This window comes from Rutilus rutilus (assembly GCF_951802725.1).
Source record: "Rutilus rutilus genome assembly, chromosome: 8".
NCBI classification, from domain to species: Eukaryota; Metazoa; Chordata; class Actinopteri; order Cypriniformes; family Leuciscidae; genus Rutilus; species Rutilus rutilus.
In genome coordinates, this window is record NC_140222.1 from 24,251,652 (window position 1) to 24,278,643 (window position 26,992).

The following is a 26,992-nucleotide window of genomic DNA, read 5'->3' on the forward strand; positions in this document are numbered from 1 at the left end:
CTATTGTTTGACCTTACACTAAGCCTTAACCACAGAAAACAGAGACTAGAAATTTATTTATTTATTTATTTATTTATTAAGACATTCTTTTTCAGAATTTCACAAAATGAGTTATTTTACCCTTAAAGGATAGTTTAACATTCTTTAAAAAAATGTGCACATGTGAAATATTTTACTTTTATTTTTGATGAGCTTTTTTTTTTTTTTTTTTTTTTTTAAATGACAGATGGTTTCATAGATTAAACTCTTATTCCTCAGCTGGGATTGTGTAGAGCTCTTTGAAGCTGCACTAAAACTGCAATTTGGACCTTCAACCCGTCGTACCCCATTGAAGTTCACAATTATGGAGAAAAATCCTGGAATGTTTTCCTCAAAAACCTTCATTTCTTTTCGACTGAAGAAAGAAATACATGAATATCTTGGATGACGCTGGGGTGAGTAAATCATCAGGAAATTTTAATTCTGAATTGAACTAATCCTTTAACACAAAAATGATATACTCTGATACAGGCTATGTCGATTAGCTTTGCATTATATATATATATATATATATATATATATATATATATATATATATATATATATATATCATTCTTACGAAAATATCTGTGATGGCTTGAAGAAGACCAATAAACACAGATCATTGCAATCATATTGTCTTCATGTTTCATTAGTCAAAACGTGTCTATCATGTAGCTATAGCCATATCTGATGTCCATATAAAGGATTTAATATAAGGGCGCCCTCTGGCCTCCAGGATGAATGAACCAGAAATAAAATGAGTGTTTAACGATCCGTATTGTTAACATCACCTCATTTTGGATAAAAATGGAAAAATATAAAGTACTTTGGAACGTAGTAACTTTAGTAGTTTTTCAGTAGTTTTACTCTGACTTGGGTCATATTGTTTTCCAGTACTTCTACTTCTGCTCAATATTTTTTTAATTCTATTGTATCAGATCTCTCTGACCCCTGTTGTCTCAACCTGTTGTCCGGTCTCTCTCCCGTTGGAGCAGAACTCCCTGGCTCAGGCGGTCCCGTTGGAGCAGAACTCCCTGGCTCAGGCGGTCCCGTTGGAGCCGAACTCCCTGGCTCAGGCTGTCCCGTTGGAGCAGAACTCCTTGGCTCAGGCGGTCCCGTTGGAGCAGAACTCCCTGACAGGAAAATAATCGTAAATATTAAAATTGTATTAAATATAGCATAATCATTTCCAGCCATTTCCAGTTCATTGTATTTAAGTTTTAAATTTAGGTTTAACCCTCATAAAGCCTTGTTTATACTTTCGCCTGGCTCTGCAGCGCGAGTCTCCGCACACTGCGCGCACACCTCCCCAAACGGACGAGGCATTTATACTCGACATGCTCGCCGTTGTACTATTCTGTGAAACGACAGAGGGCGACTCAAGTAATTGTCCTCTTAACCATCAGGAATCAATGGTGAGAAGAAGAAAGCTATACACACGTGACAATGTTTATTGAAGTACACCACCACCAATACCACACTACAAAAAGAATCATGTAAAACCCAGTAAACCCTGAGATTATTACTCCTGACAATAAAACAAAATATATGGATATGAGAATGTGTATACAATATAACAAAATTAACAATCTCTTACATATGTTCTAATTTCACTAAACATTTCATTAAGTTTCGTGAACATTTTTATTAAACGTGGACCTTTATGTTCATTAAAAATACTTTTTATGCTATTGTATGCTCATTTTCTAAATGTAAGCAACTAATTTAGACGTGCAAACTGGGTGCCGGTGTGGTGAGAAGTTAGAGCTTGGCCAGATTCGGCTCGAAGTCGTTCATCTTCAGATGCGGAGCCAAAAAAAAAAAAGAAAAGCCGTGCACACCGCCAAGGCGAAATGGGGTCTTGCGCACCCATCGCGCACGACCGCCCACACGGCAATGACGTCATTTTTGTCGCGCGCACCTTCGCGCTCGTGCGGACGCGTCGAGTATAAACCTAGTTTAACAGATTCAGGTCGTTTTTAAAGAGATAAGGTACATAACTTTTCGAAAAAGAAATGCAAGTTTTTTATATATATATTAAGGTAATTTATTAAGATATAACCTTTAAAAAAAGTTACACATTTCATGCTCAGGTCAGTTCGGACTTGGGTACTGTATGTATGGAGTAGCATTAGGTGTCAACCATACTTATTGTCATAAATATATTTATAAAGTTATATTAGTGTAAAAAAAAAAAAAACTTATATTTAAGAAGACTTAAGTTCAAATAACTTAATGGGCTGTTCAGTAGTAAAAAAAAAAAAAAAAAAAAATGTTAATTTGATGATCTTGTAGTATACAAGTTTTTTCTAAAGTTGAATTGTTTTTTTTTTTTTTACCAAAAGTTTAACAAAAATACTTTTGTCCCCATAACATATGGTTTACCAGGACCACACACACATATGCCTTGATGCTACAATTACCAATCACATATTTATCAAATTAACCAGAGCAAGTACACATAAACACCCACAGACATATAGGCTATACTAGTCTTTTTAGACTTAATCCAATAATTCAACAACCTATTTTTTCTACATTCTTATAGCATTGCTTGTGTTACAGCACGTGGGTTATTTTTTTCTTCACTGGGAAGAAGCGATAAAATATTAAAATATTTGTTCATTTCTGTTAAACATAATATCTGTGCCTTGCTAGAAGTAACAGGCTAAGATCGAAGTAGCACAGTGTTTGATTCTCTCCACTGTTCTTGAAATTGTCTCCTACCTTGTCCCTCGTTCTGTTTCACTGCTGTTCGTCCATAGCAGAGTAACAGTCGACTTGGGCAGCAGTCACATTTACCAGTTATGCAGCTGTCATATATAGCCACTACGATAATCCACAAAGCACTCAAGACGCAGATCATGACATAACCTGCGAACTGAAAAAAATAATAATAATCACCCAAAAGTGAACATTAGCCCATGATTTACTCACCCTCAAGTCATCCTAGGTGTGTATGACATTCTTCTTTCAGACGAATACAATTAGAGTTCTATTAAAAAATGCACTGGCTCATACAAGCTTTATAATGGCAGTGAATGACTGTTTCTGTTTTGAAGTCCACAAAAGTGCATCCATCCATCATAAAAGTGCTCCACATGGCTCTGAGGGGCTAATAATTCCTTCTGAAGCGAAGGGATGAGTTAAAACAAATTAAAAATAATATTTAACATGTTACGAAGTAAAATTCTACAAACATACGCAGTCTACTTTTTAAAGTGCAGTCTACCTGACTAAAGCACAACTTATGACGTCGGAAGTAGCATAGTGTGTCATGGTTAGGGTTGGGAATCGTAAGACGTTTTCCGGTTCCGGTTCCGGTTCCGGTTCCGATTCCGGTTCCGCCAAACGATTCCGGTTTCGGTTCCGGTTCCCATTCAATACAAATTGTTAAAACAACTAATAAAAAAAAAAAAAAAATTGTAGTAAGGGGAAAATGCACAATCCTTTTTGTGTTTATTTCTTATACTTGTCAAATGAGTTTAACAGACTGGTAATGTCAACAAATTCAACATATTATTTAGCAATTTTTTGCAAACATAATACATTTTTCTGAAGGAAAGCTTTGTAGTAGTAGAAAACCTGTAGTATTTTTGAATTACTGTGCTTTCTACCCTCATATCCCCCTGAGATGAGAGATTAATGTATTTTTTTGTCTGGAAAAAAACCCTCCGATGACGCAAAAATCGTCATTTTGCGTCATTGGAGGATTTTTTGGCCAGAGGCTAAAGACTACAGCCAGTAGTAGGGGCTGTCTCGCATGTTTTCAACCCGCCCATAGAGGGTGGGATCTCACTCACAGAATATACACAGTGTCAGCCGTCTTTCTTTGGAAGCTAAGCTAGCAGACTCTTGTTCTGTGGAGAAAGCTGAGTAATAGGGGTTACCATCCTCTTTTTCCTGGACATGTCCGGCCGTCGAGAACGTCCAAAATGTCCGGGATTCGGCTTTTGCTTTCTGCAGTCGCCATTCATTGTTTACATGCACACCTTTTATTTCAATCTAACTGAATTCATTCTGATTGCTGAATCTGAATGTAGTGTTTACATGAACGCTAAACAAGTGATCGGTTGATGTGCGTTTTAACATTGCTAAGAAAATTCCCGCTCCTCCGTGAGAGATACGAGACCGGTGCGTCTCACAGACTTTGACTGCAGCGCGTCCTGCTCATCGGTAATCACGCCACCGGCCTCTCATCGTTCTCCCACGGCCCTCAGTCTCGTCCTGCTCGCCACAGTAAACATAATGAATGGCGAAAAAGAACGCAAAAGCCGAATCCCGGACATTTTGGGCGATCTCGAAATCCCGGGCAGACTCGAGTCGTCACGGAGACTCACTAGTAGCTAAGCCTTGTTGTTTAACTGCTGCGCTCTCTTACCGGTAGGCGTGGTTTGGGAGTGGCCTCCTAGGGCAGCGAAGCAAGTGCATTCTGGGAGTTGTTGTCTTTCATTCACATCAGCCAAAAATACATTTTCTGGCTTTTCTCAGTCTAGAAAGCTCCAAATTCAAAAATAATTTCACATTTCACATCTTCTACATAAATGACCCATTTTAAATACACATTCATCTTTCCAGAGGTGAAGTATCCCTTTAAATAAACAGAACTGCATGCGTCTTGCGGAAGAACATTGTAGCCGGAGCTACTTCTCTATGTTTATAATTACTCCGCAGCGGTGCTGGCGTAAAGTAGTCTGAGTATAAATGCTTATTACAGGCTTACCGTAGTGATTCAGGGTAAGACAAAAACATGGTTTGAAAAAAAGCATTCATGATGTAGTCGCTCATTATATACATTTAGTAAATTCTGAAGCGAATTTTCGTTATTTGAAGCGACTTTCAAAAGGTGATTTACTCTGTTTTGGTTGCTACCGTAGGCATCAGTGTTTATTCTCGAACTATAAACTTTTATTTCAGTACTTCTGTGATCATTTGAATATTTGTAACACCGAAATACCGATACTGTGTTGTTGAAAAGATTGTGAAAGTAAAGCTGTTTCATATTGACAGCTGCTCTCTCAGCGACAGTGCAAACAGATTTGAATGTTCCAGTGTGAAGTTTTTGTTATTTAGGAATAAGATCGCGTGGGTGTTTAAATCGAGATCCTCTCTCTCTCTCTCTCTCTCAAAACGTATATGAGAAGCGCGAGTGCTTTCATTACTATTTTAATATATAAGCTCCCAGCACTTCGCCCACACATCAGCCCAGAACCGGTTTTAGAAACCAAAACGTAGGAATTTTGCACGGTTCCGGTATTTTTCAAAAAACACTACCGGTTCTGGATAAGAACCCTAGTTCTTATTCGGTTCCCAACCCTAGTCATGGTGTATCGTAAATATGAGCAGTACATAGCATTGCTCACAGAAGTTGCACTTTAGGCTTAAGTTGAATCCTTATGTTTGTTATTTTAACATATGTTTTGTTATTTTGCTAGTTATTTTCCTTTATAAAGTTTTAAATATGAATATTTTTCTTACACAAACGCTTCGCTTCAGAAGGCATTTATTAACCCCCCGGAGCCGTGTGGAGCACTTTTATGATGGATGGATGCACTTTTATGGATTTTTAAGGATCTCAAAACAGAAACAACCATTCACTGCCGTTATAAAGCTTGGAAGAGCCAAGACATTTTTTTTTTTTATATAACTCCGATTGTATACGTCTGAAAGAAGAATGTCATATACACCTTGGATGACTTGATGGTGAGTAAATCATGGGCTAATTTTCATTTTTGGGTGAACTATCCCTTTAAGCAACAATTAAATATTTATATAATACTGTTAGATGTATATATGCCTGTATATATGTCAAAGGCAGTTGCACCCATGAATACTAAGAAAAACTGAACATAACTGTGACAGTACACCCCCCTTCGGCAAGGTGCCGTAACACATGAGGACAAGGGGGAGGGATGGAGGGGGTTTTGGAGGGGGGCGAGGAGATGGCGAAGGGATGGTGAGAGCAGGCAGTGGCGATGGGGTGGTTAGTAGACGACGATCCCCTGGTGGTAAAGGTGGAGATAGTCCGCTGGCACAGACCCAGAGCTCACCAGTGCTGACAGATCCAGCGGAGTCGAGGGAGGGAGGAGCCAAGATGGTGTAGTGGCTGACAACAGCTGAGGAATGATCCATAGGAGACCAGGCAGATGGATCCATGGGCGCATACGGAGAGCTGATGGAAATGAACGACATTGCTGGCACTAGAGACCTCTGCGATGACGCAGCAACGATGGTCAGAGGCGGAGCCAGAATACGTGAGGTCTGAGACGTAGCTGGTTCGACGGAAGACAGAGGCGTTGCCGAGGGGAAGGAAGAACCCGCTGTAGCTGTAGGGGTGAAGGGACGAAGCACAGCAGACAGCCCGTAAGTCCGTAGTGAAAGTAGAGTGACGACTGATCAAGGGGGAGCCGGCAGGACGAGGGAACCCAGTGGAGCTGCAAGGCCGAGGTTCTCCGGTGGAGCCGAAGGTGGGAGGAGACACACCAGAGCTGACAGGTTAAGATGAAGGGAAGAGGTAAGAGGCCGGAGGCGAATCCACAGGATCTTCTCGCATTGGTGCTGCTGGTGGATGCACAGCCTGCGGCTCGACATCACGAGATGGTGCATGGCTGTAGGACTGGCTGAGCTTTGCGGTGATAGTGGCAGGAAGAATCTCGTCAGAATGACACAAACCATGTAGTTTGATGAAAAGAATAGGTCATAGATCACCTAAGATCTCAAGGGTCTTAGACACTTGTGTTGTCTAAAAAAATAGTGATGAAGGTACCAGGTGGGATAGGGTGGGAGTCAATACATCTACTGATTTCGTGGGCTCACACCCCTGGTCAGACTCACTGTGGAGCTCAGCTTCTGGGGTGAGGGCCAGCTCTGTTCTCTTCTCCTCTGGCTCTGGCTGATGCGTCACAGTGGGTGGGAGCTCTCTGTCTGTGGGGGGCACACACGGTTCTTCTGCGGTCGAAGGTGGTGGTTCGAGCTCTGGGTCTGGCTGTGTCTTGGATCAGGGAAGGATGCTCTCCAGATCCATCAATGGGATGGATTACCATCATCTTATTGACCTCCCAGACACCACTGGACTGAACTGGAAATAAGTCATTATCCAGTGGTGTCTCGGAGGTCAATGGGATGATGGTAATTTGCCCCAATCCAGAACAGTAACTTCAGGGTCTTGTCGTTGTAAGGTCAGGTGACAGCAAGACGGCAAAAGCCCTCCGTGAAAAACAAAATATCAGTGCTCTCCTGAGCCAATGCAGTAAAACGCTTCATAATCCATTGTTAAAGGCTCAGTCTTCTGTCACGGGTGGTTGCATGAAGGCAGAAGACGATGAAGAATACATTTCCAGTACGAAGTTTAATGAGGATAATACAAATAATAATCAGATAGGCAGGGCAACACACATTAAATGTAACTTAGACTGAACATTGAAGGACTGTGAGGGAAGAACCTAAATAGTGACACAATTAAAGGTAATTAATGACGTGCACCTGAAAATAATGAACTAATAACAGTAACCATAGAAACAAAGGAGTGGCGGGAATATCAAACAAAGGCGCACATGGGCTGGGTCCGATGTAAGCAGGTGACTTGCTGTCTCGCTGCCCTATCAGGCGATGACTTTGCAGGATTTCGGACAGACTTCTGAGGCAGCGTAATGGTTTAATTATCGATAAAAAAAATCTGCCTTCAAAATTCGATCAGATGAATGTATCTCAGGAGACAGGAAGTGAAACTAACATTGCATTCAGACATGCCTTGATGCCTTCCGACCTTGGAATGTGTCCTCCGAAGGCAGCATTTATCAGTTTTTGGAAGAAGCCATGATGTGAATGAAAACAAACTAAAAGTCCATGGATACTAAGACAAACTGAACATAACTGTGACAATAGGTTTGTTGTGGGTTTAAATGGGTGTAAATAGTACCAGCAACAGAGCTAGCGTCTGCCTTTATGCGATAGTTTATCCAAAAATTACAATTCTGTCATTGTATAGGCTTCTCAACCTTCCTGTCATTTTAAACCTGTATGACTTTTTTTCTTTATTAATTCTAATTTGTCAGGTTTAGATATGGATGTTTTTGTCCATACAGTGGAAGCCAATATACTACAGTGGTTCCCAACATTATTCAAAATAATTTTGTGTTCCACAGAAGAACGTAAGTCATGGAGGTTTGAAACGACATGATGGATGAGTCAATGATAATGATTTTTTGGTAACACTTTACATTAAGTTTCATTAGTTAACATTAGTTAATGTATTAACTAACAATGACCAATACATTTGTTACAGTATTTATTCATCTTTGTTCATGTTAGTTCACGGTGCATCAACTAATGTTAACAAATACAACCTTTGATTTTAATAATGTATTAGTAAATGTTGAAATTAATATTAACTAAGATGAATTAATGCTGTAGAAGTATTGTTCATTCTTAGTTTATGTTAACTAAGGTACAGTAGTTAACTGATTTAACTAATGAACCTTATTGTAAAGTGTTACAGAATTTTCATTTTGGGTGAACTATCCCATTATATGATTTATGAGCACAGGAATACATAAGGGAACTTAACTATCCTTTTCCTTTCTGACATTTATGGTAAGTAGAAAAAACGAATTATACATTATGGCATAACAATATCAAGAACAGCTCATATAGAACAAGATATTTACCTGAGAATCATGAACATATTTTTGAGTCAAATCTCGTAGCTCTGTCTCATTGAACACTTCTGTAGGTTTACACCAAGACCTGTTGAGCTCCGCATCAAAAACATAATCTCCCTTCCATCCAGTCCTGCCACAAGCAACATAATCTCCATCAAGTAACAAGATGAAGATCCACATTACAGGTGGAATCAGACAAGATGCAAAAGCTTTGGGGAAGCTCTGCGGAGCATCAGAGTCCTGCGGAGCATCAGAGTCCTGCGGAGCATCAGAGTCCTGCGGAGCATCAGAGTCCTGCAGAGCATCAGAGTCCTGCGGAGCATCAGAGTTCTGATGAGCATTTGTCGTGTTCTGCGGAGTATCATCATTTGCTACTGCACACCAACTACTGCCTCCACATTTAAAAGGCCTTAAAACAAGATTCATTAAAGCTAAAATAAAAAGAGCAGGTCCAATGAACATGGACACTGTTAGATATATATTCTGCTCATCTTTGCATGGGCATTTAAAAACTAGTTTTTCCATCATCTCCTCAAATCCAATTAACAGTAAGCTCAATGGGAAAGAGCTGAATACTGGAGATTGTTTCAGAAATGTATATGTTTTCCCTAATAGTTCTATTTCCCTCTTCATCTTCTGAGGGAAGTTTGATGATGCTTTAAGCTGCTTCTGTCTCTTGTAGTCTGTGAAAATGTCTGTAGTCCAGGTCACAAGATCTTTAACTGGTGGACAGATGCCCTTTAACAAAGAAGAATATAATGATATTTGCATCAGAAATGAAATCATATAGTTCTGGGTACAAATATATGTTTAAAAAAGAACCTATTTGCACTTTAAAAAATTCTTTAAAAAAAAACAACACAAAAAAAAAACCCTGTACAAAACAGTTTCTGTAAAAAAGAAATGAACTTTTCTCTGACCTAAAGTTGCAAGAAAAAGTTTGTATTCTGTATTTTTCAGACTGCACTGAATGATTGATAACTCAATGGCTTCAATAACAATGTGAAAAGTTAGACTGTTTGTGTTATTAGTTTAGTAAGATGGTGTTTGTCTATTTATTATAGTTAATGACTTACTCTTGTTTCAGCTCGTCTGTTGTGATGTGGTGTTAGAGCATCTTTCTGCCTTTGCATCAACATTTACAGGATAACAGTAAACAGCATAATCAGGAAATAAAGTGGCTTTCTGTGTTTTCAGTTAAAAAGCCATAAGAAATGTGATTAAAAAAACACAAGTGTGCTTTCTTTCTTCCAGTCCGAAATAAAATTCAAATACACACGTCAGTAAAATGTGCACTTTCAGCATTTTATTGGCTATTGCTACTCTGATAGAATAACGACAGTGAAGAGGAAAATAGAATCACGGCCCAGAAACTTGCATTTGATGTCTGTCTTGGCTAAGTTTCATCATCAACCTGCATTGCTGATCAGGGTTTTGAGTATTGATACTTTTCAGTTAGAACAGCATGCAATTATATGCAGATATACAGCCATAAATGTAAGAAAATACAACAAACTATTCAAGTCTTAAAGGAATATTCCAGGTTCAGAAAAGTTAAACTCATTCGACAGTATATGTGCATTTGTGGGACCCAGGAAAAGATTTTTGTCCAATATAGTGGACATTATATTTTAGTGACAAAAGTCTATTTTAGTAAGTCTGGATGTTCTGTAAAGAGCACATTCAGGGCTTTTCAGAGATACCAAATGTTTGGAGGTTTTACTATGAAAACAACTTCTCATTGGTCTTTAAAGATGACTGACATTAATTTAGTGATCAAATGTAGCACTCTTATGGAAATATGATAATATATTGTAACTGTAACTACTCGGACTACGCCACTAAGCCACTCGGACTACTTTTCAAATTGTATTTCATAAATCAACATCTCAGGAAAATGTTATGGGGTTTCAAATCAAAATATGAGGTCACTGATTTCATACGTCCACTGTAGTGGACACCAGGACTTAAATTATGTTTATCGGGCATTTTGGGAGACACAACAAGTGAATAAGGAAAGGAATTTTACATCAATATTCCTATGAGATATTAGATATTATTATTAAAATTTTGACAATTATTACTCCATTATTACACTTCTTTTTTTCATTACATGTTGTCCCAAGAACACATTAATATGCAAATTAGATACAGTGTATAGATAAATTGAAATGAATTGGAATATTAATTTATGGGCATTTTACCCACATATTGCATAAAGTAAAATGGTGTTTCATTATAAATTTTAATTAAAAAAATCCTATTGTTTTTGCCTATACATGTAATTTCATGCCATTTTATTTAAAAAAAAAAAAAACCCCGTTAATAACATTTTCAAAATGAGTGAGTGGAATGTTCCTTTAACGTTCACATTAACCAAGAAAAAACTTTCTTACAGTGGTGGAAAAAGTTATAAAAAATTTTTGGCTACTTTAGTAATAATTTACTTGAGTACAAGTAAGTACTGAATGACTCAAGTAAGAGTAAATAAGTAGTTTGCTTAAAAACTTCTCAAGTATGTTACACTACTTTAGAATTATTTTTCTATTTATACCCAAAATGGGGAGATGATAGTGATATGGCGCGCTAAACACTCACATGTCATCCGTTTCATTCATACTGGAAGCCCAGTACACACTGATTCATACCTCGTGCAGAAAGTCCACAAGTGAGATTCATAGAAGTATTAAATGATGTTTCAGGAGACAAATGAAGACAAACAGGTGCTAGCGATAATATATATGAGTTCATCAAGCAATCTCAGGTATTTTCATAAGAATGATGTATGTCTTTAAAGGGATAGTTCACCCAACAATGAAAATTAGCACATGATTTACTCACCCTCAAGTCATCCTAGGTGTATATGACATTCTTCTTTCAGACGAATACAATCAGAGTTATATTAATAAACACCCTGATGCTTCAGAGCTTTATAATGGCAGTGAATGGCTGGAGAAAATTTGAAGCCCAAAAAAGTGCATCCATCCATGATAAAAGTGCTCCACTTTTACTCTAGGGGGTTAATAAAGGCCTTCTGAAGTGAAGCCATGCATTTGTGTAAGGAAAATACCCATATTTAAAACTTTAGAAACTATAATCACTATATTCCACAAGTCTTCAACGGTGGAAGACTAACCCCAGACCAGACACACAGCGTATGACGCACGTGGAAGCTCTATGAAGGTAAAAGAGTAGCAAAACTCGAGAGCACATATATGTGAATTTGAGAACTTGTACAATAAATACAATGCGGGGGTGTTCAAAGGAGCCATTTTATTGGTTGGTGCCTAGCCAATGAAATGGGACTTCTATTGTACGTGATGATGTCACAAAACCTGTGTCCTCAGGGACGCTCTGAAATGCTAACATTTCTTAATGCATTATACTGATTCACTCCCATAGAGCTTGGAAGAGCCGGGACATTTTTTTATTTAACTCCTATTGTATTCTTCTGAAAGAAGAATGTCATACACCTAGGTATGACACCTAGACTTGAGGGTGAGTTTCATTTTTGGGTGAACTATCCCTTTAGTGCAATGCTAATCAACATAGCCTTAATGATATAATTTAATAAAATAATATATACTCACTTTGTGTTAAGAAGCACCATGAAACCACAGAAGTAATTTCAAACACGACTGACATGTATTGTGATTTTGGAGCAAAACATATTAAACTAGGCTGATCAGACGTCCCGAAAAATTCGGGACAGTCCCGAAATTTAAGCTGTTGTCCCGAATCCGGCCCTAATTGTCCCGAAAATTATACTAAAGCAAAATCTTGAGTAGTTATTGTCTGATAAATCATTAAAAACTGTCCTTGGAGGTTGCGTCGTCCTGCAGCCATCCCTACCGGCTGCTCATTGGCTGCAGCATCTTCTTTTTTTTTTTTTTTTTGAAGTTCTATGAAGATACCATATAGGCGCGAATTTAGATATGCATAAGCGAGCGCGTTGCAGCAGCCGTGAGGACAGTGTATGTGAAGGCAGCCAGTCGTAAAGGAGTGATTGATTGGTCGCGGCACTGTGTGCAAAAAATACTTCGGCCTAATGTCTGATGTCGGGTTGCACAAAATAAATTCATCTACACAATAATTTAGTTTTCTTATTTAATGACCGAAAATTCAGTTGTAAAAAAAAAAAAAAATGCCATAAGGCTTTATGCCATACTGCGTTAGGCAATAGCCTGAAAGGTCTGATTTACACACTGTTACAACAGTCATTGTTTTTTTTTTCACAATGTCATTTTTTTCTAATTACATTGTTGTTGTTGTTTTTCTTTTTTTGTTTGTTTGTTTTTTTGGCAGGCTAAAGAATAATGACAGACTGGTGATCTTTGAATAAAATATGTTTGGTTCATGTTTGAAATTTATTATCTTTTATTATAGGCTATGTAGTCTAATATCATAGGCCTAGCCCAGGCCTTTTTTTTTTTTTCAAAATTGTCAAGAGCAATTTTTTTATTACTAATTTTGAAAAGTAAGTCCAGGTAAGATAATTTTAATGTTTTCATTTGAATAATTTCATAATTGAAAGCAAAGAAGGTTAAGTGAGAAGTCCGATAAAAAAAAAAAAAAGATATGACCTATACTTAGCATAAAATGAATGTTTGTCAAATACATTTTAGTACATTTATTTATCAATTGGGTTTGATTCTGGCTGTAAATATATGCTCCAAAAAAAGTTCCACTTGATTGTATTTAACCTTTAGGAACAGTAGACATGACTATCACAGAAATCACCCGAAATCAAAAACTCTGTTTATAATGACATGTTTTGCAATGCCAGGATAGCTTATTCTCGAAAAATAACAGAAGAAACTTACTGCACTTACCTGTAACACAACAATAATCTTGTGAGCTTGAGCTTGATTTGTTCAGCAATGAACAAGTTGTTCAGAGAAAGCACTTTGTTTATTTTTAAGTAGGCTACATCAACTCTAATGCGTAATGGAAAAGTGGTTTTGAATGGTTTTCAGTAAAGATCACAAATGTACACCAAACAACTGGCAAATGTTTGATGCTGCTCCTGTTTGTTATATACGGTGGCCGAGAGAGCTAAACGCGCAGAAGCTGGAGAAAACACATGCAAATAGAAAAAACACATGCAAAAAAAACAAAAAAAACACATGCAAATTAAGAAAACATCTTCATCAGTTTCACAACACACGTGTGCTCCAAATACTCACAACACAACCAAATACAGAAACGCGCTGCAAATAGCATAGGCCACAACAGAAATGTTTCCAGGGGAACCAAATAAGTGACGAACTCAGCTGAGACGTGCTTATTGCTCGTGAGCATCCCTATGCCCTGCTCCCTTCGTAGGGCAGATGGAATTGTTTTTTCCGAAGGGCAGACAGAGCCCTTGAAGTGGGACTTTGGAGTTAGCAGTGCACTAGTGTGTCATTATGTAGCCATTTAGAACGCACTTAATGCGACTTCCTGCTCAGCTACTGTTCGGACGCTCTTGCTTACTGCTCCGCGCTTTGCTCTATCGCTTTTACATTTTATCTCCTATTTTTTCTATATTTTATTTCCTTTTATCACCTAATTTTAACTTCAGCAAATCAGCACAGTGCTCATACGACAAAGTTTGGATTACTACAAAAACTGAGAATTCTTTTACCCGACCAGCTTACATTCCGGGAAAGGAAAACACAACTGCCTACAAGGATAAGAGAAAATGCCTCTTCTGGAATCTACTTGCTGCACTAACTGCCACAGACTTTTACAAAGGATTGCAGTTCTAGAAACAAAGTTACTTACGGGACCACCAAACCAGACGGAGCACACAACAAAGCTTCGTCATGGACACCCTCAGCATACCGGTGAGTCCCATGAAACTAGTACTCCTCGACAGGTAGAGAAACAAGCCGATCGACTTACTAATCGATGGCACAAACAGGGAGCTAAACCCAAAGGCACTCGAGACATCAGATTGTCACGAGCATCACATATTACCGCAGTAGCATCCTCTACCCCAGATACAGCTCTGACAAGGATTGCAAACACTGGTCTGCTACCACTGCCTATACATCTTGAGAACAGATTTGAAGTACTAATGAATGTAAATGAGGAATCCACAAATGTGATGAATGTGATCGAACACAGACTGAATAGGACAGTAGCTAACACCGATGCTAACTGGCGCTCAAAGTCGAGCAGACAGCGGCACTCAGCTCAGAGCGCAGCTGAGCCCAGGACTCTGATAGTGGGGGACTCCATAATCAGAAACATTAGCAGCAGGGATACAACTACGTGCTGCCTTCCACAAGCAACAACTTCTGATATAAACAGGGAACTTCAGAACATTCTGATGAAACATAAGACTGCAAATCGACTCATCATACATGTGGGGAAGAATGATATTCATAAAGAGCAGTCAGAACTCCTTAAGAAGGATTTCAATGAACTTTTTGAAACACTTAAAAGACTGAAAGTTCAAACATTCATCAGTGGACCACTACCAGCAAGAGGAACAAACAGGTTTTCACGGTTGCTTGGGCTTAATACATGGCTGCAAAAAACCTGCAATATAAAAGCAGTGAACTTCATTGACAATTTCAATCTTTTCTGGAGTCAACGACAACTGTTTCATCGGGACGGCCATCACCCAAACAAACTTGGTTCAAGAGTGTTAAAGGACAATATCTACTTCTCCCTAAATCATCCTTCTGCGGTTTGTGCCAATCCACTCAATCTGAACGGCACACACACACCTGGACACAGTATGAATGACCACAGGACTTCACATCAGCAGCAAAATGGACATGATAACACCACTCCGCCACAACAACCTCTGCTCACGGACACAATCTCAGCTGAGCCCTGCACACAGAGCTCACCACAGACAGCCATATCAGAACTGCTTGAAGATTCAGCACCCAAGGACGACTTCCTGGAAAACAGCCAGGGAAGCCAGGACAGCATATTACAGCCTCCTATAACACCAGAGCAACAGCCCCTTTCACCAGACACTTTCTCCCTCTCCCCTGCAATGCCACTACTGTGCTTCTCACAGAAAATGGAAGAACTGGTGCATGCTGGAACCAGACTATCCCACTCTTTTGCTGCAAGCCCCCAGATACCAACTAAAAAAAGACAGGCACCACTACCACCAAAGCCTGCGGGCCCAGCTCGCCCTCCCCCTCCTCCTGTGAGAGCTCTTCGGCCTCTGCCACAACGCCAGGGCCCACACCCTCCTCCTTCTGCTCGAGGTGAACCAAAAACAACTGATACCAGCTCTCAGTGATATGTGTCGGGTCCCCGTTTTGATAACAGTAACTTTCTCAAATGTTTACAAAACAAGCGGGAACCCAGTGTGCCTGTATCTTTCTCTATTGCTGTTCTTTGACATGATAGAAAGTCTAAGGCCTTCAATAGCCGTACAGCAAACCCAACTAATCTGGTGCCTATTACACGTCAAACTAATATTGCTGTGGGGAAAAGTAAGACTGTCAAGTTAGCTCTTTTAAACATTCGCTCACTTAAAAATAAATCACTTCTAGTCAACGACTTAATAACCACAAACAACCTGGATTTTATGCTTCTAAATTAAATCTGGCTAGAAGACAGCTTCAGTGCAACAATCCTCAATGAAGCAGCCCCTCCTAACTTTACTTTTATGAGTGTCTGCAGAGCTGTTAAGAGAGGTGGGGGTCTAGCTGCTCTTTTTAAAGATATTTATCAATGTAAGCAAATATTATTTGGGAATTACTTGTCTTTCCAATATCTGGGTATTGTGTTAAAAGGTGCTCCACGCATTTTACTTTTCATTATTTACAGGCCTCCAAAATACTCTCCAGCCTTTGCTGAGGACTTTACAGAACTGTTATCAACAATTACCTCAGAGTTTGACTGTTTTGCCATTGCTGGAGATTTTAACATCCATATAGATAATGGAGAAAACAATATGGCAAAAGAAATCAAAACTGTTTTAAAAACTTTTGATCTGACTCAGCATGTACATGGACCCACACACAATCGTGGACACACTCTAGATTTACTTATCAGTAAGGGTCTAAACATTTCATCGATTGTTATTAAGGATGTAGCACTGTCTGATCATTTCTGTATTTTCTTTGATATATTGATCTCTCCTGCCACTGAAGCTAGATCTGTGTCTGTCAAGAAGAGATGCTTAAATGAGAACACTGGTGTCCTATTTATGAAGGCTATATCTTTAACACCAAGCATATCTGCTGACTCTGTTGATTTTCTCCTTGATTCTTTTAACTCAAAAGTTAAAGGTGTAATTGATGATATTGCTCCTGTTAAAGTCAGGAAGAAGAGTGGCAGACAAAAGGCACCTTGGAGAAACTCAACAGCAGTGCAAAATATGAAAAGACAATGCAGAAAAGCAGAGCGCATGTGGCGGAAGACAAAACTTGTAGTCCATTATAACATCTACAAAGACAGCCTTCATGCTTTCAATATGGAACTAGGCAAAGCTAGACAGACTTTCTTCTCAAATATTATAAACAGCAATTTAAACAACACACGCACTCTTTTTGCTACTGTAGAGAGACTGACAAACCCCCCAAGCCAGACTCCCAGTGAAATGCTCTCAGACAGCAAGTGCAGTGAGTTTGCTTCTTTCTTCTCTGAGAAAATCAACAATATCAGAAAGGTGATCAGCACATCCTTGACTTGCGCCGGGGTCAGACAGATCAAACCACCTGAGAAAGTAGTTACTATGTCTGATTTCAAAGAAATTGATGGCAAAATTTTGGAAGAAACCGTACAGCACCTTAAAACATCAACCTGCGCTCTTGACACACTTCCCACATCGTTTTTCAAAAGTGTGTTAAACAGTTTAGAAGCAGATCTTCTAGAAGTGGTAAATGCTTCACTTCTCTCTGGGAGTTTTCCAAACTCCCTAAAAACTGCAGTTGTCAAGCCCCTCCTGAAAAAGAGCAATCTGGATAAGACCATATTAAGCAACTATAGACCGATCTCAAATCTTCCTTTCATAGGCAAGATCATTGAAATAGTTGTCTTCAATCAGCTGAACAAATTCTTATGCTCGAATGGATACTTTGACAATTTTCAATCTGGTTTCCGACTGCACCACAGCACAGAGACAGCGCTCATAAAGATAATAAACGATATTCGCTTAAATACTGACTCAGGCAAATTATCAGTGCTGGTACTACTCGACCTCAGTGCTGCATTTGACACTGTCGATCACAACATACTTCTGGACAGGCTGGAAAACTGGGTGGGGCTTTCTGGGATAGTCCTAAAATGGTTCAGGTCATACTTAGATGGGAGAGGTTATTATGTGAGTATAGGAGACCATAAGTCTGAGTGGACATCCATGACATGCGGAGTCCCTCAAGGCTCAATTCTTGCGCCACTCCTGTTCAACCTGTATATGCTCCCAATGAGCCAAATAATGAGAAAGAACCAAATCTCTTACCACAGCTATGCAGACGACACACAGCTCTACTTAGCCCTATCGCCTAACGATTACAGCCCCATTGACTCCCTGTGCCAATGCATTGATGAAGTTAACAGTTGGATGTGTCAAAACTTTCTTCAGTTAAACAAAGACAAAACTGAAGTCATTGCGTTTGGAAACAAAGATGAAGTTCTCAAGGTGAACGCATACCTTCACTCTAGGGGTCAAACAACTAAACATCAAGTCAGGAATCTTGGTGTGACACTAGAGTCAGACCTTAGTTTCAGTAGTCATGTCAAAGCAATAACTAAATCAGCATACTATCATCTGAAAAATATAGCAAGAATAAGATGCTTTGTTTCTGTCACGGTTCATAAATTCATTGCTTCCTTCTTGTCTCGTGTAACTGTTGTTCTGTGTGTGTGTGCGTGTGTGAGTGGGCGTGGCACTCATTCCGGATGATCAGCGATCCAGCTGATCTCATTCAACACTCCAGCTGCAGCTCATTCAACCACCTATAAAACCTCACCGCACTTTTCTCTCATTGTCAGATCGTTGGTTGATGTCTCCCGTGTGTGATCCCAGTTTGTCGACGTTCCTGTTTCATGTTCCCGTTCCTGTTCCTCGTTTCTCGGATTTCGTCTTCACCTGGGTTTCACGGTTTCAGCACTTCACCACGGACATCTCGCTGACCATCCAGTCCTTGTGTCACCAGCTCCTCACTCATCACCGGATCTTCACGTTCATCTTACCAATAAACTGAGTTTACTTGCACTATTGCTTCTGTCGTTTGTTCGCCATGACAGAACGATCTGACCACGTTATGGAAGCAGCAAGTGACCCATCAACTCTCGAGACTTTTGTCAACACAAGTATACAACGTATGGATCAGCAGGAGCAGAATCTCAACGACACAGCTCGGGCAGTTCAAGCGCTGGTGACACAAGTGTCCGAGCTCACCCAGCAATTACAGATCTTGCGAAATCCCACTGCGCCACCCACACCGCCCGTTCCCCCCACACCACCGGAGAGTGCTTCCCAGTCAGAGCCGCGCCTTCCCGTACCTGAGGCTTATGCAGGTGAGCCAAGTTTTTGCAGAGCGTTTTTGACTCGCTGTTCGATGCATTTCTCCCTGCAGCCAAGAACCTTCTCCAGCGAATCGGCCAAGGTGGCCTTCGTTCTCACGCTTTTGACTGGGAAGGCAGCACTCTGGGGAACGGCGGTGTGGGAGAATCAAGATCCATGCTGCACCTCGTTCCAGACACTCTCCGCCGAGATGAAGAGGGTCTTCGACCGCGCCAGCACCGGGAGAGAGGCGGCTCGCATCCTAGCAGAGCTCAAGCAAGGAGAGAGGTCAGTCTCTGATTATTCGATTGAGTTCAGAACCCTGGCGGTAGAGTGTCATTGGAACGAGGAGGCGCAGTGGGACATGTTCCTGCATGGGCTGGCTGACCGCATCCAGAAGGAGATCTACGCCCTGGACCTGCCCACGTCCCTCAATGGGCTTATAGAACTGGCACTTCGAGTAGACGCTCGTTTATCCCGTGTGGAACGACGGAGGTTGCCTGGTCGAATGGCGGAAGGAGCCGAGAGTCAACGGTCCAGCGGCGGGGATGCGGTCAGCCCCGTCTACGATCACGAGCCCATGCAGGTTGGGCGGGCTCGGCTTACTCGGGAGGAGAAGGAAAGGCGGAGATCCCAAGGACTCTGCCTTTACTGCGGAGCAGCAGGACACTTCGCCTTCGGATGTCCGGTAAAAGGGCAAGCCCGGCAGTAATTCTGAGGCTACTGTCGGGTGGGATCTCCGCCGAGAAGACCTCATCAACATCTACGCTCCTCCCAGTAAGACTGAGATGGTCAGCTCACGAGCACGACGGGCAAGCACTGGTGGATTCAGGGGCAGAAGGTAATTTTATGGACTACACGTTTGCACACAGATTTCAAGTTCCCCTCTTACCACTCACCCGCAGGATTGAAGTCCGCGCACTCAATGGCCAGGATCTACCCAACATTTCATTCACCACCGGACCCGTCACACTCATCACATCAGGCAACCATACGGAAACCCTGTCATTCTACATACTGGACTCCCCTCTCGCACCCATAGTCTTAGGACATCCCTGGCTCATCAAACATAATCCCAAAATAGACTGGCAGCAGCGCACGGTGTTGGAATGGAGTACCAAGTGTCATGAGTCTTGTCTTGTCTCTGCCTGTCCGTCTGTTTCTGTCTCTGTGTTTCAGGAGGAGGCAGGGGATTTATCTAACGTGCCCACGGAGTACCTGGACCTGAAGGAAGTGTTCAGTAAGTCTCGGGCTGCTTCTCTTCCTCCGCACCGTCCCTATGACTGTGCGATAGACTTACTGCCAGGTAAATCTCCGCCTAAGGGCAAGTTATATTCGCTTTCTGTTCCAGAGAGGGGGGCCATGGAGAAATATATTTCTGATTCTCTAGCAACCGGGTTCATCCGTCCTTCCTCTTCTCCAGCGGGGGCGGGGTTCTTTTTTGTGGGGAAGAAGGACGGGTCTCTGCGACCTTGCATTGATTACCGAGGGCTGAACAGCATCACGGTAAAGAATACTTATCCTTTGCCGTTGATGTCTTCTGCCTTCGAGAGGTTGCAGGGAGCGTCCGTCTTCACTAAATTGGACTTACGTAATGCTTATCATTTGGTCCGCATCAGGAAGGGGGATGAGTGGAAGACTGCTTTTAACACCCCCAGGGGGCACTTTGAATACTTGGTCATGCCCTTCGGGCTGTCCAACTCCCCAGCAGTCTTCCAAGCACTCGTCAATGACGTGCTGCGAGATATGGTCGACCAGTTTCTATATGTCTACCTGGATGACATATTGATTTTTTCATCTTCTCTCCAGGAACACGTGCAGCACGTCCGACGAGTGCTTCAGAGGTTGTTAGAGAATGGACTTTTTGTCAAGGCGGAGAAATGCGATTTTCATGCACAGTCTGTTTCTTTTCTAGGGTACATTGTGTCGGCTGAGGGAATTCGGATGGATCCGGAGAAGGTTAAGGCTGTGGTGGAATGGCCAACTCCAGATTCCCGTAAGGCCCTACAGCGGTTTCTGGGGTTCGCCAATTTCTACCGGCGGTTCATTCGCAACTTCAGCCAACTAGCCTCGCCTCTGACCGCCTTGACCTCCCCCAGAACTACGTTCAGGTGGTCAGACGCAGCTAAGGCTGCGTTTGCCAAACTCAAGAGTCGCTTTGTTTCGGCTCCCATCTTGATTACCCCTGATCCATCACGTCAGTTCGTGGTGGAGGTTGACGCGTCAGAGGTGGGGGTAGGTGCAGTGATCTCTCAGCGTTCTCCCTCAGACGATAGAATGCACCCATGCGCGTTTTTGTCCCATCGTTTGTCTCCTGCCGAATGCAATTATGACATTGGTAACAGAGAATTGTTGGCGGTCAAGTTAGCATTGGAAGAATGGCGTCACTGGTTAGAAGGGTCGGGGGTACCTTTTATCGTCTGGACAGACCATAAGAATTTGGAATACATTAAAACTGCCAAAAGATTGAACTCCAGGCAGGCTCGGTGGGCACTTTTTTTCGGACGTTTTGATTTTACACTCTCGTACCGCCCGGGTTCCAAGAACATCAAACCCGATTCTTTATCGCGAATTTTTGATCGTTCCGAACGCCCGTCTACTCCCGAGTGCATTTTACCCGAGAATCTATTTGTCTCCACACTCGTATGGGAGGTCGAATCGAAGGTCAAGAGAGCCTTAGAAGGGGTAACGCCCTCGGCCGGTTGCCCACCGAACCGCTTATTTGTACCGGAGGGATTACGGTCCGACGTTATTCAGTGGGGGCATTGTTCCAATGTGGCTTGTCATCCAGGAGTTAATCGAACCAAGTTTTTGGTCAAGCAACGATTCTGGTGGCCTCTCATGGCTCGTGATGTTCACAGTTTTGTTTTGGCTTGCTCAGTTTGCGCCACTGGTAAGACTTCCAATCGTTCCCCAGATGGGTTACTCCAACCGCTGCCTGTCCCTTCGAGACCCTGGTCCCATATTTCGCTAGATTTTATCACCGCCCTCCCACCCTCTCAAGGGTACACGGTAGTTTTGACTGTGGTGGACCGGTTCTCGAAGGCGGCCCATTTCATTCCCTTGCCCAAATTACCCACAGCCAAGGAGACAGCGTTGACCGTCGTTAATCACGTCTTTCGCTTACATGGCCTCCCGACAGACGTGGTTTCCGACAGGGGACCCCAATTTGTGTCCAAATTTTGGCAAGAGTTTTGTAGATTATTGGGGGCGACGGTAAGTCTGTCCTCAGGGTTTCATCCCCAGAGCAATGGGCAAACTGAGAGAGCCAACCAAGATTTGGAGAGAACGTTGCGATGTCTGGTTTCCAAGAATCCTTCCTCGTGGAGTCAGCAATTGTCTATGGTGGAGTACGCACACAATACGTTACCAGTGTCATCTACGGGCCTATCTCCGTTTGAGTGTAGTGTAGGTTACCAGCCACCAATGTTTCCTAGTCTGGAGTCCGAAGTCGCGGTTCCCTCTGCCCACGCATTTGTCCAGAGGTGTCGTCGCACCTGGACTAGAGCCCGTGAGACTCTACTCCAGGTGGGAGCGCGCACCAAGGCCAAAGCCGATCGCCACCGGTCTAGGCCTCCCGTATACGTCGTTGGTCAAAAAGTGTGGCTTTCTACTAAGAACATTCCGCTCCGCTCCGTTTCTAATAAACTTGCTCCTAAATTTATCGGCCCGTTTACTGTCACCAAGATCATTAGTCCGGTGACAGTCCGCCTCAACCTCCCTCCAGTGTACAGGAGGATTCATCCCGTGTTTCATGTATCCAAAATTAAACCCGTGTTTTATTCCCGTATTAATCCGCCAGCCCCGGTTCCCCCACCGCCGCGTCTCGTAGACGGGGAACCAACCTATTCGGTAAATCGTATTCTGGACATGAGGCGGAGGGGACGCGGATTCCAGTACTTGGTGGACTGGGAAGGTTACGGTCCGGAGGCGAGAAGTTGGGTACCTGCCAGAGACATTCTGGATCACTCCCTTATTGATGATTACAATCGACAGGTAAGGGAGCCTAGGGACGCCAGGAGGCGTTCCTAGGGGGGGGGGTACTGTCACGGTTCATAAATTCATTGCTTCCTTCTTGTCTCGTGTAACTGTTGTTCTGTGTGTGTGTGCGTGTGTGAGTGGGCGTGGCACTCATTCCGGATGATCAGCGATCCAGCTGATCTCATTCAACACTCCAGCTGCAGCTCATTCAACCACCTATAAAACCTCACCGCACTTTTCTCTCATTGTCAGATCGTTGGTTGATGTCTCCCGTGTGTGATCCCAGTTTGTCGACGTTCCTGTTTCATGTTCCCGTTCCTGTTCCTCGTTTCTCGGATTTCGTCTTCACCTGGGTTTCACGGTTTCAGCACTTCACCACGGACATCTCGCTGACCATCCAGTCCTTGTGTCACCAGCTCCTCACTCATCACCGGATCTTCACGTTCATCTTACCAATAAACTGAGTTTACTTGCACTATTGCTTCTGTCGTTTGTTCGCCATGACAGTTTCCAGACAAGACTTAGAGAAACTTGTGCATGCTTTCATCACCAGCAGGGTGGATTACTGTAATGGACTCCTCACTGGCCTTCCCAAAAAGACCATAAGACAGTTGCAGCTCATACAGACCGCTGCCGCCAGGATTCTGAGCAGAACCAGAAAATATGAACATATCACACCAGTCCTCAGGTCTTTACACTGGCTCCCAGTTAAATTTAGGATTGATTTTAAAGTATTATTACTGGTATATAAATCATTCAATGGCCTAGGACCTCAATACATTGCAGATTTGCTCACTGAATATAAACCCAACAGATCACTCAGATCATTAGGATCATATCAGCTAGAAATACCAAGGGTTCACTCTAAGCATGGCGAATCTGCTTTTAGCCATTATGCCAGCCGCAGCTGGAACCAGCTTCCAGAGGAGATCAGATGTGCTCCTACAGTAGTCACTTTCAAATCCAGACTCAAAACACATCTGTTTAGCTATGCATTTACTGAATGAGCACTGTGCCAATGTTCGTCCGACTGTTTGTACTGTACTGTATTTTATTTTATTTTTCTAAACTGTTTTAATTATTCTTATTTCTTTTATTATTTTAATTTCTTCTATGTAAAGCACTTTGAATTGCCATTGTGTATGAAATGTGCTATATAAATAAACTTGCCTTGCCTTGCCTTGCCATTATAGATATTTTTGAGCAGCTACTCATTTCTTAATCCAACCCTATAACAGAGCAACAGATGTAACAGAGCAACAAGAGTAATCACAATTTTTAAAAATGCCAACTTATGTCGTAAAACTGGTCGTAACGCATCTTGAGGTGAAAAATAAGATTTTTTAATGAGAATGGGTGAATTTCAGAGTTACAGTCATGAGGATGAAGAGAGATTAAAGCTTGAATTTGTGTCTGTTCCTCACACAAAGCAATCATATGGTTTCTGGAGATTTGGATTACAGCTCACATAGAAAATGTATTACTTGTATGGTCATTTTACGGTGAGATTGTGGTGTATTTTATGGTGAGCTCTCTCTCTTTTTCTTCTTTTTTTTTTTTTTTTTTAGCCACAACACATTCAGAAAAGTATTTTCTGAATTACAAATAAGTTGAATATGGCACCATAATTCACACAGAACAGAATTAAATATTAAGTTTAAATTAAGTGAATGTGTGAACTGCATTAAGGGGTGAATAAACTTTTTGAAATTGAAAATGTCCCATTTTACCTGAATTCACCCCAAATGTCATGGCAATGATAACAATAATTGTCATTTAATAATCAATGAAAATTAATTTAATTGATAATAAATTAAACAACATCAATTGATTAATTCCCTTATTTAAGTGATCATAGGTTCATGAGGTTTTGTAAACATTTGTACACCTTTACGTTATTTGTAAGTTAATTATTTACTTTTTAGATGCTATACGTTAATATACATTTTAATATCCAATTTAAGTGCGATAACCACACTTACTCACCCACTTTAGAATAACACAAGTTTGTATACTGAAGAATAAAGCATGGTCAAAGTTAGCATACATTAGCATGGTCAAATATATAGCATATCTGCCCATACACAAAAGAATTGTATTTGAAATATATTTTCTGGATATGTTTTGGAATATATGCAAATATTTGAAATTGGCCCAATAAATATATTTCATACTTATATTTCATATATTTTTGATATATTTCAGAATATATTTCAATGTATTTGGAATATATGCCACATATATTTTTGACACTTTTGGGGACCCGTACAGAAAAAAATACATTGAAATATATTCTGAAATATAACAAAAATATATGAAATATAAGTATGAAATATATTTATTGGGCCAATTTCAAATATGTGCATATATTCCAAAACATATCCAGAAAATATATTTCTTTTGTGTATGGGTGTACACATTACATTTTTTAATATGTTAATGATTTACATTTTAGATGCTCTTTTATACCAATATACATTTCAATGTCTATCAAAACATAAGTAAATGTACGTATGCTAGAACCACACTGATTTAAAATACACATCTTAATCCATAGGATGCACCCCACATCTGAATGGGACGGGATCTTGCCCCCTACGGACACAATCACTTGAACCAAGAATCTTTAGTGCCATACCTTGCTGCACAGCAGTAACACAAACAATATGCCAGTGTTTCCTTTGCTTTGTGTTTATTCACGGCCAGCAGGAGCTTTCTCAGTCGCAGCAGAAAGACTCACACACCTAAAGAATCACACAAGTTTATATACTGTAAGATAAAGCATGGTCAAAGTTAGCACACATCACCGTGATTGGTTCTACCATTTTCATAAATACAGTAAGTAGTCTCTCTGTTACTTGGCAGATCAAGTTGGATATACAGTTAGCACATCTATTGAATTAGAGGATCTATTGCCTAAGTTATTGCACAAGTATCATAGTTATAAATATAATGCAAGAAACATAGCTCTATCTAGTTTTTGTACCCCTTATTACATCCTCTTTATCAGAACCCCAGAACATCCTTAAATAACCTTAAAAATCGTCTTAAAATAACCCTCACAAAGCAAGTTCTCTTTTCACCAAAACATCTTATACGAGTCAAACTCTGGTCCGGGAGGGTCGGTGTCCTGCAGAGTGTAACTCCAACCAGCTCTATAACACCTGCCTGCAGGTTTAATCCTGAAGACCTTCTGTTACGACCCTATGGTTTGTATTTTGCTGCCTCCCTGTTGTTTTGTCAGTCTCTCACTGTGTCTGTCTAGGAACGTCATCTGATGGATTCCTGCAGGATAATTGGAACGTCATCTGATTGGTTCCTGCACGATGATTGCTGCTCGATCCTGATTGGTGCAGCGTGTTTTAAAAAGACACGTCATCACTTCCTCTAGAGAAAGGAAGGAGTGGGTTTTGTGTTTGAGCAGAGAGCTTGTTATTTGAGTGTAAAGAGTTTTTGAGTGTAAAGAGTATTTGAGTGTTAAGAGTATTGAGACTGTGAGTAGCCTACCGTTTGTTTGTTTGTTTGTTTGTTTGTTTTGAAAGCTGTTTGTACCTAAACATCTCATTGGCCCAGTTGGCACATTTGACCCCTTTGCCTGTTTACTGACACTGATTTGGACTGCCCTTTTCAGTTTGTTTGCCTGGTTGTACATATTGTAAATACTGATTATTTTTGGGAAAGTAGGGAGTTTGACGCCAATCTTTTCTTTATTGTAAACTGTTTAATCTCTGTTTTTGGTTAGGGAGATAGGTTTAGTGATTGTATTTTCATTTTCTTTTCTTTTGGGTTAAGGTTTAGGAAAGAGGTTTAAATTTAAGGTTGTTTTGTTTGTTATTTTGGCTTTGTCAGCTCCTGAATCATA

The 26,992-nt window shown here is 41.0% G+C and overlaps 1 protein-coding gene across 2 annotated transcripts; it reads right to left on the reverse strand.

Annotated features, from left to right (window-relative positions):
- Nucleotides 1-514: 514 nt before the first annotated feature.
- On the reverse strand, nucleotides 515-26,992 carry LOC311295811 (uncharacterized protein). 2 transcript variants are annotated; one of them, XM_084417336.1, is made up of 5 exons: nucleotides 26,214-26,992; nucleotides 25,769-25,874; nucleotides 8,688-9,419; nucleotides 2,749-2,902; nucleotides 515-1,154 (listed from the first exon to the last, which is right to left on the reverse strand). In XM_084417336.1, exons 3-5 carry the CDS (start codon nucleotides 9,312-9,314, stop codon nucleotides 931-933), a joined length of 1,005 nt encoding a protein of 334 aa, XP_084273462.1. In that variant the 5' UTR covers nucleotides 9,315-9,419; nucleotides 25,769-25,874; nucleotides 26,214-26,992; the 3' UTR covers nucleotides 515-930. The 2 variants fall into 2 exon arrangements, with proteins under 2 accessions (XP_084273462.1, XP_084273461.1); XM_084417335.1 differs by having other exon boundaries at nucleotides 26,194-26,992.